The sequence below is a fragment of the Procambarus clarkii genome, chromosome 50, assembly GCF_040958095.1.
Source record: "Procambarus clarkii isolate CNS0578487 chromosome 50, FALCON_Pclarkii_2.0, whole genome shotgun sequence".
Taxonomy (NCBI): domain Eukaryota; kingdom Metazoa; phylum Arthropoda; class Malacostraca; order Decapoda; family Cambaridae; genus Procambarus; species Procambarus clarkii.
Window position 1 is genome coordinate 5426925 of NC_091199.1, and position 20185 is coordinate 5447109.

At 44.9% G+C, this 20185-nt stretch overlaps 1 protein-coding gene across 1 annotated transcript in view; it reads right to left on the reverse strand.

Moving 5' to 3' along the window:
• The window catches only part of LOC138351577 (uncharacterized), a 33595-nt gene extending 13410 nt beyond the window's left edge, over positions 1-20185 (reverse strand). Inside the window, exon 1 of the mRNA XM_069303373.1 lies at positions 19975-20185. Coding sequence (XP_069159474.1) covers positions 19975-20185 — 211 coding nt within the window. The remainder of the gene's footprint in view (positions 1-19974) is intronic.

Sequence of the window (20185 nt, forward strand, 5' to 3'; positions counted from 1 at the left end):
CTACGAGGTCCCGCATGGGTATTAAAAGAAGCGGCACAGGCCCTCAGCCTTCCTCTGGCACTGATCTATAATCAGGGGAATTGCCCAGCATCTGGAAGACAGCAAACGAGGTGCCAAGCTACAAGAAATACGACAGAAGAGGCAATTACCTACAGACCCGTGTCACCAGCATCCCCTGCAACGTACTCGCGACAATAATAAGGTTAAGACTAGTTACACACCAAGAAAGAATTGGGTTTGTAAGTAAACAACAACAAGGCTTTAGAGACGGGAAATCATGGCTGACGAACCTCCTGGAGTTTTATGGTAAGGTAAAGCAAAATAAGGCAAAAGAAGGATGGGTAAATTGCACATTTTTGGGTTGCCAAAAAGCCTGTGATACAGTGCCACACAGGAGAGTGCCACACAGGAGAGTGCCACACAGGAGAGTGCCACACAGGAGAGTGCCACACAGGAGGTTACTATATAAACGTGAGAGGCAGGCGGGGCTAGAAAATGCACTAACATGGGTAAGGAATTACCCAACAGACAGGAGTCAGAGAGTGAGAGTGAGGGGCGAGGAGTGGGACTGGCGGAGAGTAACAAGCGGGATGCCTCAAGGATCACTCCTGGGTCCCATGCTATTCCTTATTTATGTAAATGACCTGACGGCAGGAGTAGTGTCTTATATTGTCGACAATGCGAAACTAATGAGAAGGGGTTGAGACAGATGAGGATTGTAAGATTCTTCAAGATGACTTATACAAGCTGCAGAGTTGGTCTGAGAAATGGCTGCTAGAGTTCAACACTGACAAGTGCAAGATGATGGATATAGAAACAATAACCAGGAGACCAAAAGGACAGTACACAATGAAGGGAAACTACCTCCCTATAACGACTAGAGACAAAGACCTGGGAGTGGACACAACACCAAACATAACTCCAGAGGCTCATGTAAACGGAATAACATCAGCGGCATACTCTACTCTGGCAAGAGTCAGAACATCCTTCAGGAACTTGAATAAGGAAGCTTGTAGATCAGTGTATGCCGCCTGTGTGAGGCCAGTCTTAGAGTATGCCGCACCATCCTGGAGCCCCGTCTTGAAAAACACATCAGGAAGCTCGAAAAGGTGCAGAAGTTTGCAACGAGGCTCGTCGCAGAGCTGCAAAGGATGAGGTACGAAGAGAGACTGAAGGAACTAAACCTGACGACGCTAGAAAGGAGGAGGGAAAGGGGGGACATGATTCAGACGTATAAAATACTTAGATTGACAAGGTGGAAACATAGGAAATGTTTACAATGAATATCAACAGAATAAGGGGGCACGGGTGGAAGCCTGAGACTCAGATGTGTCATAGAGATGTTAGGAAGTGTCCTTGAACGTTAAGGTAGTGAGTAAATGGAATGACCTAAAGGAGCAGGTTGTAGAGGCTTACTGTTCATAGCTGTAAAAGCGGTTTGGTAAGGAAATAGGTCAGGAGTCATTGCATTAGACAAGAAGCGGCTAGAAAAGCGAAGTCCAAGATCTAACGCTCGACCCTGCAGGCATAAACAGGTGAGTACACACACACACACACACACACACACACACACACACACACACACACACACACACACACACACACACACGAGATAACCCGTGCCTTATCTTGCTCACACACGGGACGATCAGAGAGGCGGGAGGTCACCACCAGATGACAGCATCCTTCACGACCTGCCTCTCTCTCTCTCCCTCCTCCTCATCTCCCCCAGCACGCAGCATCTCAACACCCCCAGAGAGCAGGACACACTCACCAGGTAGACCTTGCCAAGGTAGAGAGCTGCTGGCCTGAGCTCCATAACAGCAACCCAAGACAACTAAAGGACAATAATCTCACGTCAAAGGCCACCTGCACACTGAGTTAATCACCACACATCCCACTGAATGCTGACGCAAGCTCACCTCTAGAGGAAGCTTCACACACGCAGCTATGAAGCTTGGCGTGTGCCTCTACACGCCACAGCTGCCCACAGAGCAGTGTGCCTCTACACGCCACAGCTGCCCACAGAGCAGTGTGCCTCTACACGCCACAGCTGCCCACAGAGCAGTGTGCCTCTACACGCCACAGCTGCCCACAGAGCAGTGTGCCTCTACACGCCACAGCTGCCCACAGAGCAGTACCCGCGGGGACCGGCTCCACAGACTGTACTGGTCTTGTCAATAGCTCACCTCCCGGGCTCTCTCTATCCTGTCATATCACGTGAATACCTTTGATACCTTAAGTAAACACGGAGTACAGCCCCCGGGTGGATGGTATCTGGTACTTGGATGGTACTATCTCACATTGTTGGTACTACATCATATTGTTGGTACTTCCTCACACACTGTTGGTACTTCCTCACACACTGTTGGTACTACCTCACACTGTTGGTACTACTTCACACTGTTGGTACTACCTCATACTGTTGGTACTACCTCACACTGTTGGTACTACTTCACACTGTTGGTACTACCTCATACTGTTGGTACTACCTCACACTGTTGGTACTACTTCACACTGTTGGTACTACCTCATACTGTTGGTACTACCTCTCACTGTTGGTACTACCTCACACTGTTGGTACTACCTCTCACTGTTGGTACTACCTCACACTGTTGTTACTACCTCATACTGTTGGCACTACCTCACACTGTTGGTACTACCTCACACTGTTGGTACTACCTCACACTGTTGGTACTACCTCACACTGTTGGTACTACCTCTCACTGTTGGTACTACCTCACACTGTTGGTACTACCTCTCACTGTTGGTACTACCTCACACTGTTGTTACTACCTCATACTGTTGGCACTACCTCACACTGTTGGTACTACCTCACACTGTTGGTACTACCTCACACTGTTGGTACTACCTCACACTGTTGGTACTACCTCTCACTGTTGGTACTACCTCACACTGTTGGTACTACCTCTCACTGTTGGTACTACCTCACACTGTTGTTACTACCTCATACTGTTGGCACTACCTCACACTGTTGGTACTACCTCACACTGTTGGTACTACCTCACACTGTTGGTACTACCTCACACTGTTGGTACTACCTCACACTGTTGGTACTACCTCACACTGTTGGTACTACCTCTCACTGTTGGTACTACCTCTTACTGTTGGTACTACCTCACACTGTTGGTACTACCTCTTACTGTTGGTACTACCTCACACTGTTGGTACTACCTCATACTGTTGGTACTACCTCTCACTGTTGGTACTACCTCACACTGTTGGTACTACCTCTCACTGTTGGTACTACCTCACACTGTTGGTACTACCTCTCACTGTTGGTACTACCTCACACTGTTGGTACTACCTCTCACTGTTGGTACTACCTCACACTGTTGGTACTACCTCTTACTGTTGGTACTACCTCATACTGTTGGTACTACTTCACACTGTTGGTACTACCTCACACTGTTGGTACTACCTCTTACTGTTGGTACTACCTCACACTGTTGGTACTACCTCTTACTGTTGGTACTACTTCACACTGTTGGTACTACCTCACACTGTTGGTACTACCTCTCACTGTTGGTACTACCTCACACTGTTGGTACTACCTCATACTGTTGGTACTACTTCACACTGATGGTACTACCTCACACTGTTGGTACTACCTCATACTGTTGGTACTACCTCACACTGTTGGTACTACCTCATACTGTTGGTACTACCTCTCACTGTTGGTACTACCTCACACTGTTGGTACTACCTCATACTGTTGGTACTACTTCACACTGATGGTACTACCTCACACTGTTGGTACTACCTCACACTGTTGGTACTACCTCACACTGTTGGTACTACCTCTTACTGTTGGTACTACCTCTTACTGTTGGTACTACCTCTTACTGTTGGTACTACCTCACACTGTTGGTACTACCTCATACTGTTGGTACTACCTCTTACTGTTGGTACTACCTCACACTGTTGGTACTACCTCACTGTTGGTACTACCTCACACTGTTGGTACTACCTCACACTGTTGGTACTACCTCACACTGTTGGTACTACCTCACACTGTTGGTACTACCTCACACTGTTGGTACTACCTCATACTGTTGGTACTACCTCATACTGTTGGTACTACCTCACACTGTTGGTACTACCTCACTGTTGGTACTACCTCACACTGTTGGTACTATCTCACACTGTTGGTACTACCTCTTACTGTTGGTACTACCTCTTACTGTTGGTACTACCTCTTACTGTTGGTACTACCTCATACTGTTGGTACTACCTCACTGTTGGTACTACCTCACACTGTTGGTACTACCTCACACTGTTGGTACTACCTCACACTGTTGGTACTACCTCTTACTGTTGGTACTACCTCACTGTTGGTACTACCTTTTACTGTTGGTACTACCTCTTAATGTTGGTACTACCTCACACTGTTGGTACTACCTCATACTGTTGGTACTACCTCATACTGTTGGTACTACCTCATACTGTTGGTACTACCTCTTACTGTTGGTACTACTTCACACTGTTGGTACTACCTCATACTGTTGGTACTACCTCATACTGTTGGTACTACCTCTTACTGTTGGTACTACCTCATACTGTTGGTACTACCTCATACTATTGGTACTACCTCATACTGTTGGTACTACCTCATACTGTTGGTACTACCTCTTATGTTGGTACTACCTCACACTGTTGGTACTACCTCACACTGTTGGTACTACCTCACACTGTTGGTACTACCTCACACTGTTGGTACTACTTCACACTGTTGGTACTACCTCATACTGTTGGTACTACCTCACACTGTTGGTACTACCTCACACTGTTGGTACTACCTCGCACTGTTGGTACTACCTCGCACTGTTGGTACTACCTCATACTGTTGGTACTACCTCTTACTGTTGGTACTACCTCTTACAGTTGGTACTACCTCACACTGTTGGTACTACCTCTTACTGTTGGTACTACCTCACACTGTTGGTACTACCTCATACTGTTGGTACTACCTCTTACTGTTGGTACTACCTCACACTGTTGGTACTACCTCACACTGTTGGTACTACCTCACACTGTTGGTACTACCTCACACTGTTGGTACTACCTCACACTGTTGGTACTACCTCACACTGTTGGTACTACCTCACACTGTTGGTACTACCTCACACTGTTGGCACTACCTCACACTGTTGGTACTACCTCACACTGTTGGTACTACCTCTTACTGTTGGTACTACCTCACACTGTTGGTACTACCTTTAAGAGTCAAATAGAGAGAGAGATCTGGGGGTTGATATCACACCGAACCTGTCCCCAGAGGCCCACATCAAAAGGATATCATCAGCGGCATATGCTACACTGGCCAATATAAGAACTGCCTTTAGAAACTTGTGTAAGGAATCTTTCAGGACCCTGTATACCACTTTTGTCAGACCAATCCTGGAGTATGCAGCTCCAGCCTGGAGTCCATACCTAGTTAAACACTAGATAAAGTTAAAGAGGATTCAGAGGTATGCCACCAGACTCGTCCCGGAACTGAGAGGTATGAGGTACGAGGAATGCCTGAAGGAGCTGAACCTCACGTCCCTGGAAAACAGAAGAGTAAGGGGAGACATGATAACCACCTACAAAATTCTCAGGGGAGTTGACAGGGTTACCTACCTTGAGGTTACCTTGAGGTGCTTCCGGGGCTTAGTGTCCCCGCGGCCCGGTCGTCGACCAGGCCTCCTGGTTGCTGGACTGATCAACCAGGCTGTTAGACGCGGCTGCTCGCAGCCTGACGTATGAGTCACAGCCTGGTTGATCAGGTATCCTTTGGAGGTACTTATCCAGTTCTCTCTTGAACACTGTGAGGGGTCTGCCAGTTATGCCCATTATGTGTAGTGGAAGCGTGTTGAACAGTCTCGGGCCTCTGATGTTGATAGTTCTCTCTTGAACACTGTGAGGGGTCTGCCAGTTATGCCCATTATGTGTAGTGGAAGCGTGTTGAACAGTCTCGGGCCTCTGATGTTGATAGTTCTCTCTCAGAGTACCTGTTGCACCTCTGCTTTTCAACGGGGGTATTCTGCACATCCTGCCATGTCTTCTGGTCTCATGTGATGTTATTGTGGACAAAGACAAACTCTTCAGCACGGGTGGGACACGAACAAGGGGACACAGGTGGAAACTGAGTGCCCAAATGAGCCACAGAGATATTAGAAAGAACTTTTTTAGTGTCAGAGTGGTTGACAAATGGAATGCATTAGGCAGTGATGTGGTGGAGGCTGACTCCATACACAGTTTACAATGTAGATATGATAGAGCCCAATAGGCTCAGGAATCTATACACCAGTTGATTGACAGTTCAATTTCTAGTGTGTGGTCTGCTCAACATCCACCTATCCAAAGTTTTATTCAACTCCCTTTTTTGTATATATAAGCTTTGTATCACACTGTGTGGTCTGCATGTTGAGGATCCATAGCAGTAGTTCAGAGCCCCTTGTCTCATGTGTACGATAGTACAACGTTGACCGTCTTCTAGCTGTTTGGTATGTCACCAGCCTCCAATGATTTGTTGTGTATCTTTGCAGGTGGCTTGCTTAGGACTTCCGCTCCTTCTTTCAATACCCAAGGTGAGACCTTGTCTGATCCCCCATGGCCTCTGTTGTATCCAGTCCTGTTAACAAACAGCTATTGTTCTCTAGTTGTTGTGATAGATTCCAGCACTCTGTGGCACAAGTATTACCCTTGTTATGGCACAAGTATTACCCCCTGTTATGGCACAAGTATTACCCCTGTTATGGCACAAGTATTACCCCTGTTATGGCACAAGTATTACCCCTGTTATGGCACAAGTATTACCCCCTGTTATGGCACAAGTATTACCCCTGTTATGGCACAAGTATTACCCCTGTTATGGCACAAGTATTACCCCCTGTTATGGCACAAGTATTACCCCTGTTATGGCACAAGTATTATCCCTGTTATGGCACAAGTATTACCCCTGTTATGGCACAAGAATTACCTCTGTTATGGCACAAGTATTACCCCTGTTATGGCACAAGTATTACCCCCTGTTATGGCACAAGTATTACCTCTGTTATGGCACAAGTATTACCCCTGTTATGGCACAAGAATTACCCCCTGTTATGGCACAAGTATTACCCCTGTTATGGCACAAGAATTACCCCCTGTTATGGCACAAGTATTACCTCTGTTATGGCACAGGTATTACCCCCTGTTATGCCACAAGTATTACCCCCTGTTATGGCACAGGTATTGCCCCTGTTATGGCACAAGTATTACCCCTGTTATGGCACAAGTATTACCCCTGTTATGGCACAAGTATTACCCCTGTTATGGCACAAGTATTACCCCTGTTATGGCACAAGTATTACCCCTGTTATGGCACAAGTATTACCCCCTGTTATGGCACAAGTATTACCCCCTGTTATGGCACAAGTATTACCCCCTGTTATGGCACAAGTATTACCCCTGTTATGGCACAGGTATTACCCCTGTTATGGCACAGGTATTACCCCTGTTATGGCACAACTATCATCCCTGTTATGGCACAAGTATTACCCCTGTTATGGCACAAGTATTACCCCCTGTTATGGCACAAGTATTACCCCCTGTTATGGCACAAGTATTACCCCCTGTTATGGCACAAGAATTACCCCCTGTTATGGCACAAGTATTACCTCTGTTATGGCACAAGTATTACCCCTGTTATGGCACAAAAATTACCCCCTGTTATGGCACAAGTATTACCTCTGTTATGGCACAAGTATTACCCCCTGTTATGGCACAAGAATTACCCCCTGTTATGGCACAAGTATTACCTCTGTTATGGCACAAGTATTACCCCTGTTATGGCACAAGAATTACCCCCTGTTATGGCACAAATATTACCCCTGTTATGGCACAAGTATTACCCCTGTTATGGCACAAGTATTACCCCCTGTTATGGCACAAGTATTACCCCTGTTATGGCACAAGTATTACCCCTGGTATGGCAAAAGTATTACCCCTTTTATGGCACAAGTATTACCCCTGTTATGGCACAAGTATTACCCCCTGTTATGGCACAAGTATTACCCCTGTTATGGCAAAAGTATTACCCCTGTTATGACACAAGTATTACCCCCTGTTATGGCACAAGTATTACCCCTGTTATGCCACAAGAATTACCCCTGTTATGGCACAAGAATTACCTCTGTTATGGCACAAGTATTACCCCCTGTTATGGCACAAGTATTACCCCTGTTATGGCACAAGTATTACCTCTGTTATGGCACAAGTATTACCCCCTGTTATGGCACAGGTATTACCCCTGTTATGGCACAAGTATTACCCCTGTTATGGCACAAGAATTACCCCCTGTTATGGCACAAGTATTACCCCTGTTATGGCACAAGTATTACCCCTGTTATGGCACAAGTATTACCCCCTGTTATGGCACAAGTATTACCCCTGTTATGGCACAAGTATTACCTCTGTTATGGCACAAGTATTACCCCCTGTTATGCCACAAGTATTACCCCCTGTTATGGCACAGGTATTACCCCTGTTATGGCACAAGTATTACCCCTGTTATGGCACAAGCATTACCCCTGTTATGGCACAACTATCATCCCTGTTATGGCACAAGTATTACCCCCTGATATGGCACAAGTATTACCCCTGTTATGGCACAAGAATTACCCCCTGTTATGGCACAAGTATTACCCCTGTTATGGCACAAGTATTACCCCTGTTATGGCACAAGTATTACCCCCTGTTATGGCACAAGTATTACCCCTGATATGGCAAAAGTATTACCCCTGTTATGACACAAGTATTACCCCCCGTTATGGCACAAGTATTACCCCTGTTATGGCACAAGTATTACCCCTGTTATGGCACAAGTATTACCCCTGTTATGGCACAAGTATTACCCCTGTTATGGCAAAAGTATTACCCCTGTTATGGCACAAGTATTACCCCCTGTTATGGCACAAGTATTACCCCTGTTATGGCAAAAGTATTACCCCTGTTATGACACAAGTATTACCCCTGTTATGGCACAAGTATTAACCCCTGTTATGGCACAAGTATTACCCCCTGTTATGGCACAAGTATTACCTCTGTTATGGCACAAGTATTACCCCTGTTATGGCACAAGTATTACCTCTGTTATGGCACAAGTATTACCCCTGTTATGGCAAAAGTATTACCCCTGTTATGGCACAAGTATTACCCCTGTTATGACACAAGTATTAACCCTGTTATGCCACAAGTATTTCCCCTATTATGGCACAAGTATTACCCCTGTTATGGCACAAGTATTACCTCTGTTATGGCACAAGTATTACCCCCTGTTATGGCACAAGTATTACCCCTGTAATGGCACAAGTATTACCCCTGTTATGCCACAAGTATTACCCCCTTGGTATGGCACAAGTATTACCCCCTGTTATGGCACAAGTATTACCCCTGGCATGGCACAAGTATTACCCCCTTGATATGGCACAAGTATTACCCCTGTTATGCCACAAGTATTACCTCTGTTATTGCACAAGTATTATCTCTGTTATGGCACAAGTATTACCCCTGTTATGGCACAAGTATTACCTCTGTTATGGCACAAGTATTTCCCCCTGTTATGCCACAAGTATTACCTCTGTTATGACACAAGTATTATCTCTGTTATGGCACAAGTATTACCCCTGTTATGGCACAAGTATTGCCTCTGTTATGGCACAAGTATTACCTCTGTTATGGCACAAGTATTATCTCTGTTATGGCACAAGTATTACCCCTGTTATGCCACGAGTATTACCCCTGTTATGGCACAAGTATTACCCCCTGTTATGGCACAAGTATTACCCCTGTTATGGCATAAGTATTACCCCCTGTTATGGCACAAGTATTACCTCTGTTATGGCACAAGTATTACCCCCTGTTATGGCACAAGTATTACCCCCTGTTATGGCACAAGTATTACCCCTGTTATGGCACAAGTATTACCTTTGTTATGGCACAAGTATTACCCCCTGTTATGGCACAAGTATTACCTCTGTTATGGCACAATTATTACCCCCTGTTATGGCACAAGTATTACCTCTGTTATGGCACAAGTATTACCCCTGTTATGGCACAAGTATTACCCCTGTTATGGCACAAGTATTACCCCTGTTATGGCACAAGTATTACCCCTGTTATGGCACAAGTATTACCCCCTGTTATGGCACAAGTATTACCTCTGTTATGGCACAAGTATTACCCCTGTTATGGCACAAGTATTACCTCTGTTATGGCACAAGTATTACCCCCTGTTATGGCACAAGTATTACCTCTGTTATGGCACAATTATTACCCCCTGTTATGGCACAAGTATTACCCCTGTTATGGCACAAGTATTACCCCTGTTATGGCACAAGTATTACCCCCTGTTATGGCACAAGTCTTACCTCTGTTATGGCACAATTATTACCCCCTGTTATGGCACAAGTATTACCTCTGTTATGGCACAAGTATTACCCCTGTTATGGCACAAGTATTACCCCTGTTATGGCACAAGTATTACCCCTGTTATGGCACAAGTATTACCCCTGTTATGGCACAAGTATTACCCCCTGTTATGGCACAAGTATTACCCCCTGTTATGGCACAAGTATTACCCCTGTTATGGCACAAGTATTACCCCTGTTATGGCACAAGTATTACCCCTGTTATGGCACAAGTATTGCCCCTGTTATGGCACAAGTATTACCCCTGTTATGGCACAAGTATTACCCCTGTTATGGCACAAGTATTACCCCTGTTATGGCACAAGTATTACCCCTGTTATGGCACAAGTATTACCCCTGTTATGGCACAAGTATTACCCCTGTTATGGCACAAGTATTACTTTCTACTTATAAACATACTTCCTCTTGCTGCTTCTATGTTAGTTCTGGGTCTTGAAGTGGTTAGAATATATTTATGCATTAATTGGCTGTTGATTGCTGGTGTTGACTTTTTAATGTGTTGTGCCTCGCTGATCACCAGAGAAATCTTTACAAACAACACAGAAATCATCGATAGATACAGTGATAGCAGGCGGCTCGACATCTGTGAGGCACTACACATCAAAAAGTCAACACCAGCAATCAACAGCCAATTAACGCATAACTATATTCTACCCACTTCATGGCCCTGAACCAATATAGAAGCAGCAAGAGGAAGTATGGGCCAATAGGCCTTCTGCAGTTACTTCCATTCTTATGTTTTCATATAGAATTTATACCCATTGATTCGTGTTCTGTCACCTCACCCAAAACGAATATAAGCATGAAATGATGTGTAAACCTGTCTATGAGAACGTAAGAAGCCCTTGCGAAACGTTTTTAGGCGTTAGAACATCAATAAAAAATTAGAAAATGAACTTTGCAGAGTTAATATTTCAATTACCTCCGCCAGTGAAGAAAAACATAAGAAATATTGAGAAGATTCTTGTTAGAATCATTAATCTTACCCTTTGGCTCATATTCAACAACATATGTTTACAAGAAAGACTGCTACCAAAATATAATAATGTATATATATATATATATATATATATATATATATATATATATATATATATATATATATATATATATATATATGCAAACAAGCCTGAATGGTCCCCAGGACTATATACAACTGAAAACTCACACCCCAGAAGTGACTCGAACCCATACTCCCACAACTGGTATGTACAGGGACGCCTTAATCCGCTTGACCATCACGACCGGACATAAGGAAGTGATAGCCGAGGCTATATGAACCACTTCCCCGCCGGCACTCGGATGGTAATCTTGGGCATAGCATTTTATCAAATCACCTCATTCTTTGGGGCACACGTGAGGAACACAAATGCAAACAAGCCTGAATGGTCCCCAGGACTATATACAACTGAAAACTCACACCCCAGAAGTGACTCGAACCCATACTCCCACAACTGGTATGTACAGGGACGCCTTAATCCGCTTGACCATCACGACCGGACATAAGGAAGTGATAGCCGAGGCTATATGAACCACTTCCCCGCCGGCACTCGGATGGTAATCTTGGGCATAGCATTTTATCAAATCACCTCATTCTTTGGGGCACACGTGAGGAACACAAATGCAAACAAGCCTGAATGGTCCCCAGGACTATATACAACTGAAAACTCACACCCCAGAAGTGACTCGAACCCATACTCCCACAACTGGTATGTACAGGGACGCCTTAATCCGCTTGACCATCACGACCGGACATAAGGAAGTGATAGCCGAGGCTATATGAACCACTTCCCCGCCGGCACTCGGATGGTAATCTTGGGCATAGCATTTTATCAAATCACCTCATTCTTTGGGGCACACGTGAGGAACACAAATGCAAACAAGCCTGAATGGTCCCCAGGACTATATACAACTGAAAACTCACACCCCAGAAGTGACTCGAACCCATACTCCCACAACTGGTATGTACAGGGACGCCTTAATCCGCTTGACCATCACGACCGGACATAAGGAAGTGATAGCCGAGGCTATATGAACCACTTCCCCGCCGGCACTCGGATGGTAATCTTGGGCATAGCATTTTATCACCTCACCCAAAACGAATTATTATTAAGGCGTCCCTGTACATACCAGTTGTGGGAGTATGGGTTCGAGTCACTTCTGGGGTGTGAGTTTTCAGTTGTATATAGTCCTGGGGACCATTCAGGCTTGTTTGCATTTGTGTTCCTCACGTGTGCCCCAAAGAATGAGGTGATTTGATAAAATGCTATGCCCAAGATTACCATCCGAGTGCCGGCGGGGAAGTGGTTCATATAGCCTCGGCTATCACTTCCTTATGTCCGGTCGTGATGGTCAAGCGGATTAAGGCGTCCCTGTACATACCAGTTGTGGGAGTATGGGTTCGAGTCACTTCTGGGGTGTGAGTTTTCAGTTGTATATAGTCCTGGGGACCATTCAGGCTTGTTTGCATTTGTGTTCCTCACGTGTGCCCCAAAGAATGAGGTGATTTGATAAAATGCTATGCCCAAGATTACCATCCGAGTGCCGGCGGGGAAGTGGTTCATATAGCCTCGGCTATCACTTCCTTATGTCCGGTCGTGATGGTCAAGCGGATTAAGGCGTCCCTGTACATACCAGTTGTGGGAGTATGGGTTCGAGTCACTTCTGGGGTGTGAGTTTTCAGTTGTATATAGTCCTGGGGACCATTCAGGCTTGTTTGCATTTGTGTTCCTCACGTGTGCCCCAAAGAATGAGGTGATTTGATAAAATGCTATGCCCAAGATTACCATCCGAGTGCCGGCGGGGAAGTGGTTCATATAGCCTCGGCTATCACTTCCTTATGTCCGGTCGTGATGGTCAAGCGGATTAAGGCGTCCCTGTACATACCAGTTGTGGGAGTATGGGTTCGAGTCACTTCTGGGGTGTGAGTTTTCAGTTGTATATAGTCCTGGGGACCATTCAGGCTTGTTTGCATTTGTGTTCCTCACGTGTGCCCCAAAGAATGAGGTGATTTGATAAAATGCTATGCCCAAGATTACCATCCGAGTGCCGGCGGGGAAGTGGTTCATATAGCCTCGGCTATCACTTCCTTATGTCCGGTCGTGATGGTCAAGCGGATTAAGGCGTCCCTGTACATACCAGTTGTGGGAGTATGGGTTCGAGTCACTTCTGGGGTGTGAGTTTTCAGTTGTATATAGTCCTGGGGACCATTCAGGCTTGTTTGCATTTGTGTTCCTCACGTGTGCCCCAAAGAATGAGGTGATTTGATAAAATGCTATGCCCAAGATTACCATCCGAGTGCCGGCGGGGAAGTGGTTCATATAGCCTCGGCTATCACTTCCTTATGTCCGGTCGTGATGGTCAAGCGGATTAAGGCGTCCCTGTACATACCAGTTGTGGGAGTATGGGTTCGAGTCACTTCTGGGGTGTGAGTTTTCAGTTATATATATATATATATATATATATATATATATATATATATATTAGTACGCCAAATGTCATCAAGTCTGTGTTCTGTGCGGGGTTCATTTACTCCGTAGTGTAGTTACTTAATGATTTAGTAAATAATTTAGTTTAACCTGATTTGTGTGTTTTGGTGCTCTCTTTTATTTACTAGTAACAGGATGTGTCTATCTGATAATTATTTGATCAATTCTAAAATTAAATATATCAATCGAGTGTCTATTATTGTATAATATTTGTGTTTCTGTATTAACTGGAACACCGGAAATTCAATAATTGTTGATTTGTTTTGATCTTGCATAGAATCGTTCACTCTTTTTTGCAACCCGTTCTCGCAAATTCGTAAAGTCAATATTGACTTATTTAATAAGTGCATAGGTGACATACTAAACATAATAGATACCCCTAAAAAGCTTCATAGAAAACACCGACCTTATCTAACCTTGTTAGTATCTTAAGATAAGCATCTTATAGATTCGTAATTACAATTGTTACGTAACCTATTATAGGTATAGGTTAAGTAATAATTGTAATTACGAAGCAATAAGATGCTTATCTTAACATACTAACAAGGTTAGGTAAGGTCGGTGTTTTCTATGAAGCTTTTTAAGGGTATCTATTATGTTTAGTATATCACCTATGCACGTAGTTAATAAGTCAATATTGACTTTACGAATTTGCGAGAACGGGTTGCTTTTTTGTTAATAATTAGTGGCATTATTCATCTCTTTGTTTGTTGTTTAAGATTCGCTACTTGGAACAAAAAGTTCCAAGTAGCACGGGCTATGGTGAGCCCGTAGTGGACTTATATTCAGCTCTTTAGACTGTATTGGTAACAATGTATTGCTGGCAACACTGCCAGTAATATCGGCAACACTGTTACACTGACAACACTGCCAGTAATATCAGCAACACTGTTACACTGGCAACACTGCCAGTAATATCGGCAACACTGTTACACTGGCAACACTGCCAGTAATATCGGCAACACTGTTTCACTGACAACACTGCCAGTAATATCGGCAACACTGTTACACTGACAACACTGCCAGTAATATCGGCAACACTGTTACACTGGCAACACTGCCAGTAATATCGGCAACACTGTTACACTGACAACACTGCCAGTAATATCGGCAACACTGTTACACTGGCAACACTGCCAGTAATATCGGCAACACTGTTTCACTGGCAACACTGCCAGTAATATCGGCAACACTGTTACACTGGCAACACTGCCAGTAATATCGGCAACACTGTTTCACTGACAACACTGCCAGTAATATCGGCAACACTGTAACACTGGCAACACTGCCAGTAATATCGGCAACACTGTAACACTGACAACACTGCCAGTAATATCGGCAACACTGTAACACTGGCAACACTGCCAGTAATATCGGCAACACTGTAACACTGACAACACTGCCAGTAATATCGGCAACACTGTAACACTGACAACACTGCCAGTAATATCGGCAACACTGTTACACTGGCAACACTGCCAGTAATATCGGCAACACTGTTTCACTGACAACACTGCCAGTAATATCGGCAACACTGTAACACTGACAACACTGCCAGTAATATCGGCAACACTGGACATCCGGGACACCGCGTGTGGCCGGTTAAGCCTAGTGACACCATCGGTGTTTTTCCATTAAAAAACAATTAAAGAAACAATGTGAAGTGTCCGGACACAGTTTTATTGGCTCCATTTTGTGGGGATTTTGTTTGCCTGTTTTATTTGCTAATTTATTTCATTTTACTTTTTGTGTAACTGTCCGCCCCTATGTGTGCCATTTCCGGCACTTTAACCTTAACAACACTTTATTGAGTATACATAGCGTATGTACACACACACACACACACACACACACACACACACACACACACACACACACACACGCACACACACACACACACACACACACACACACACACACGCGCACACACACACACGTAAATGTAAAGTTATGGAAATGGGATCAGGTGACAGGAGACCAAAGGGACAGTACACAATGAAGGGGAACAGCCTACCTGTGACGACGCGTGAAAGAGACCTGGGTGTGGACGTAACACCTAATCTATCTCCTGAGGCACATATAAATAGGATAACGACAGCAGCGTACTGGCGAAAATTAGAACTTCTTTCAGAAACCTAAATGAGGAGGCTTTTAGGGCGATTTACACTGCTTACGTGAGACCAGTCTTGGAGTATGCAGCACCATCATGGAGTCCCCATCTGAAGAAACACATAAGGAAACTGGGGAAGGTTCAGAGGTTTGCGACGAGGCTTGTCCCAGAGTTACGAGGGATGGGATATGAAGACCGTCTGAAGGAACTGAACCTTACGACACTAGAGAAAAGAAGGGAGAGAGGAGATATGATAGGAACATATAAATTACTCAGGGGAATTGACAGAGTGGAAATAGACGAAATGTTCACACGGAATAGTAACAGAACGAGGGGACATGGATGGAAGCTGGAAACTCAGATGAGTCACAGAGATGTTAGGAAGTTTTCTTTTAGCGTGAGAGTAGTGGAAAAATGGAATGCACTTCAGGAACAGGTTGTGGAAGCAAATACTATTCATACTTTTAAAACTAGATATGATAGGGAACAGGAAATTTCCTTAACATTTTTCTTTCCTTTCCTTTCATTTTTCCTCCGTGGTCTGACATTGTCACATTCTTAATCACGTGTTTATTTTCGTGATATACACACATGATAGGGAAATGGGACAGGAGTCATTGCTGTAAACAACCGATAGCTGGAAAGGCGGGATCCAAGAGTCAATGCTCGATCCTGCAAGCACAAATAGGTGAGTACAAATAGGTGAGTACACGCACACACACACACACACGGGGTGCCTGACGGCTGAGTGGACAGCGCTCAGGATTCATAGTCCTAAGGGTCTGGGTTCGATCCCCGGCTGCGGCGGAAACAAATGGGCAGAGTCTCCATCACCCTGATGCCCCTGTTAACCTAGCAGTAAATAAGTACCTGGGAGTTAGACAGCTGTTACGAGCTGCTTCCTTCCGTACCATTGCAACATTCTATACAAGTTCAACACCCGTCATGTTGCTGTTATAGATTCAGCCACTTGGAACTCCAAGTTCCAAGTAGCACGGGCTATGGTGACCCCGTAAAATCATTTAACCTGCCCAACAAATAACACCTTACTGCTAACCTCGCCTCTTCAACTAATCAGTACATGCAATCATAGGTGTAATTGATCCCGCTCTAGGTTAATTTGTGTTGAATTAACACTAATTGCCTTGTTTTAGACCCCTTTCAGGTCAGGTAGTTGCCAAGTAGGTCCTTCGGATCAACTCAAGTCTCGACATAAGCGTTTGGGGAAAGTTTCCTTTCATCTGATTCAACTGTTAACCCAGCCAGCAGTAAACTGGTACCCGGGAGCTAGAGCCATTGTTGTTGTTGTTGTGGACATAGTGGGGGGTGGGGGCTGGAGAGGGAGGAAGGGAATTATCAGGGAGAAAGCGCCAAGCCATTATGACTATATAGCACTGGGAAGGGGTCAGGATAAGGATTTGGGATGGGACGGAGGGAAGGAATGGTGCCCAACCACTTGTGGACGGTCGGGGATTGAACGCCGACCTGCATGACGCGAGCAATTATAGCCTGTTTCTATAATGCTTTTAGAGGAGCTTATATTGTTTGGCTTCATCTGAGTTCTCCACCAAATTAGTTCTTGTTTGGGGAACACGCCCTTGGGGGGGGGGGGTGACCACTGACCTCTGGGGTGTTTGTGTGTAGTGCTTGCTGGTTGTTCTTGTTTGTGGTGTAGTGCTTGCTGGTTGTTCTTGTTTGTGTGTAGTGCTTGCTGGTTGTTCTTGTTTGTGGTGTAGTGCTTGCTGGTTGTTCTTGTTTGTGGTGTAGTGCTTGCTGGTTGTTCTTGTTTGTGGTGTAGTGCTTGCTGGTTGTTCTTGTTTGTGGTGTAGTGCTTGCTGGTTGTTCTTGTTTGTGGTGTAGTGCTTGCTGGTTGTTCTTGTTTGTGGTGTAGTGCTTGCTGGTTGTTCTTGTTTGTGTGTAGTGCTTGCTGGTTGTTCTTGTTTGTGTGTAGTGCTTGCTGGTTGTTCTTGTTTGTGTGTAGTGCTTGCTGGTTGTTCTTGTTTGTGAGTAGTGCTTGCTGGTTGTTCTTGTTTGTGAGTAGTGCTTGCTGGTTGTTCTTGTTTGTGTGTAGTGCTTGTTGGTTGTTCTTGTTTGTGTTGTAGTGCTTGCTGGTTGTTCTTGTTTGTGTGTAGTGCTTGCTGGTTGTTCTTGTTTGTGTGTAGTGCTTGCTGGTTGTTCTTGTTTGTGTGTAGTGCTTGCTGGTTGTTCTTGTTTGTGTGTAGTGCTTGCTGGTTGTTCTTGTTTGTGAGTAGTGCTTGCTGGTTGTTCTTGTTTGTGAGTAGTGCTTGCTGGTTGTTCTTGTTTGTGTGTAGTGCTTGCTGGTTGTTCTTGTTTGTGTGTAGTGCTTGCTGGTTGTTCTTGTTTGTGTTGTAGTGCTTGCTGGTTGTTCTTGTTTGTGTGTAGTGCTTGCTGGTTGTTCTTGTTTGTGAGTAGTGCTTGCTGGTTGTTCTTGTTTGTGGTGTAGTGCTTGCTGGTTGTTCTTGTTTGTGGTGTAGTGCTTGCTGGTTGTTCTTGTTTGTGGTGTAGTGCTTGCTGGTTGTTCTTGTTTGTGGTGTAGTGCTTGCTGGTTGTTCTTGTTTGTGAGTAGTGCTTGCTGGTTGTTCTTGTTTGTGGTGTAGTGCTTGCTGGTTGTTCTTGTTTGTGTGTAGTGCTTGCTGGTTGTTCTTGTTTGTGTTGTAGTGCTTGCTGGTTGTTCTTGTTTGTGTGTAGTGCTTGCTGGTTGTTCTTGTTTGTGAGTAGTGCTTGCTGGTTGTTCTTGTTTGTGGTGTAGTGCTTGCTGGTTGTTCTTGTTTGTGGTGTAGTGCTTGCTGGTTGTTCTTGTTTGTGGTGTAGTGCTTGCTGGTTGTTCTTGTTTGTGGTGTAGTGCTTGCTGGTTGTTCTTGTTTGTGAGTAGTGCTTGCTGGTTGTTCTTGTTTGTGGTGTAGTGCTTGCTGGTTGTTCTTGTTAGTGAGTAGTGCTTGCTGGTTGTTCTTGTTTGTGTTGTAGTGCTTGCTGGTTGTTCTTGTTTGTGGTGTAGTGCTTGCTGGTTGTTCTTGTTTGTGAGTAGTGCTTGCTGGTTGTTCTTGTTTGTGGTGTAGTGCTTGCTGGTTGTTCTTGTTTGTGTGTAGTGCTTGCTGGTTGTTCTTGTTTGTGTTCTTTTCTTTGTGAAGCAATGTTTGGTTCTTTGTTCTTTGTGTGTGTAAAGTTTACTTGTTCAGTCTGTTGTTTGTGTGTAAACTTTGCTTGTTCAGTCTGTTGTTTGTGTGTAAACTTTGCTTGTTCAGTCTGTTGTTTGTGTGTAAACTTTGCTTGTTCAGTCTGTTGTTTGTGTGTGTAAACCTTGCTTGTTCAGTCTGCTGTATGTGTGTAAACTTTGCTTGTTCAGTCTGCTGTATGTGTGTAAACTTTGCTTGTTCAGTCTGCTGTTTGTGTGTAAACCTTGCTTGTTCAGTGTGTTGTTTGTGTGTAAACCTTGCTTGTTCAGTCTGCTGTTTGTGTGTGTAAACCTTGCTTGTTCAGTGTGTTGTTTGTGTGTAAACCTTGCTTGTTCAGTGTGTTGTTTGTGTGTAAACCTTGCTTGTTCAGTCTGCTGTTTGTGTGTGTAAACCTTGCTTGTTCAGTCTGCTGTATGTGTGTAAACTTTGCTTGTTCAGTGTGTTGAACAAGCATGACCCAGGTGGTGATGCTTGTGACAGCTTGTTCCCTGGTGACAGCCAGCTGGGTGGTGGCACCAGCTGTCACCAGAGAACTCTCCCACCTGTCAGCTTCTCCCACCAGACAGGAATGACCTATCACTGCTCAAGTGTCGACTTCCCCACACCTAACACGCCGTTTTTTGGACGTTTAGACCCAAATTACTGCGTTGTTGACGCTCTCGTGGGTTGGTTGGGTTCGTACGCTGCTGACAGACGAGTACAGGCACCGAGTGGGTTGAGCTTCGGCTCTTGGGTCCTGCCTCGTAGCCTGCAGGTGCACTGTTGCCTGAGCCGTTTGGGGTCTATGTCATGTTTTTGTCGGTAGGTGATCTGGTGGCCTACATGTGGACCTTCTCGAGCCGCCTTTCCTGATGCTGAATAGTGGGACTCCGTGCGGGCGATGCACGTTCCAGGACTGGTCTGACGTATGTGGAACAT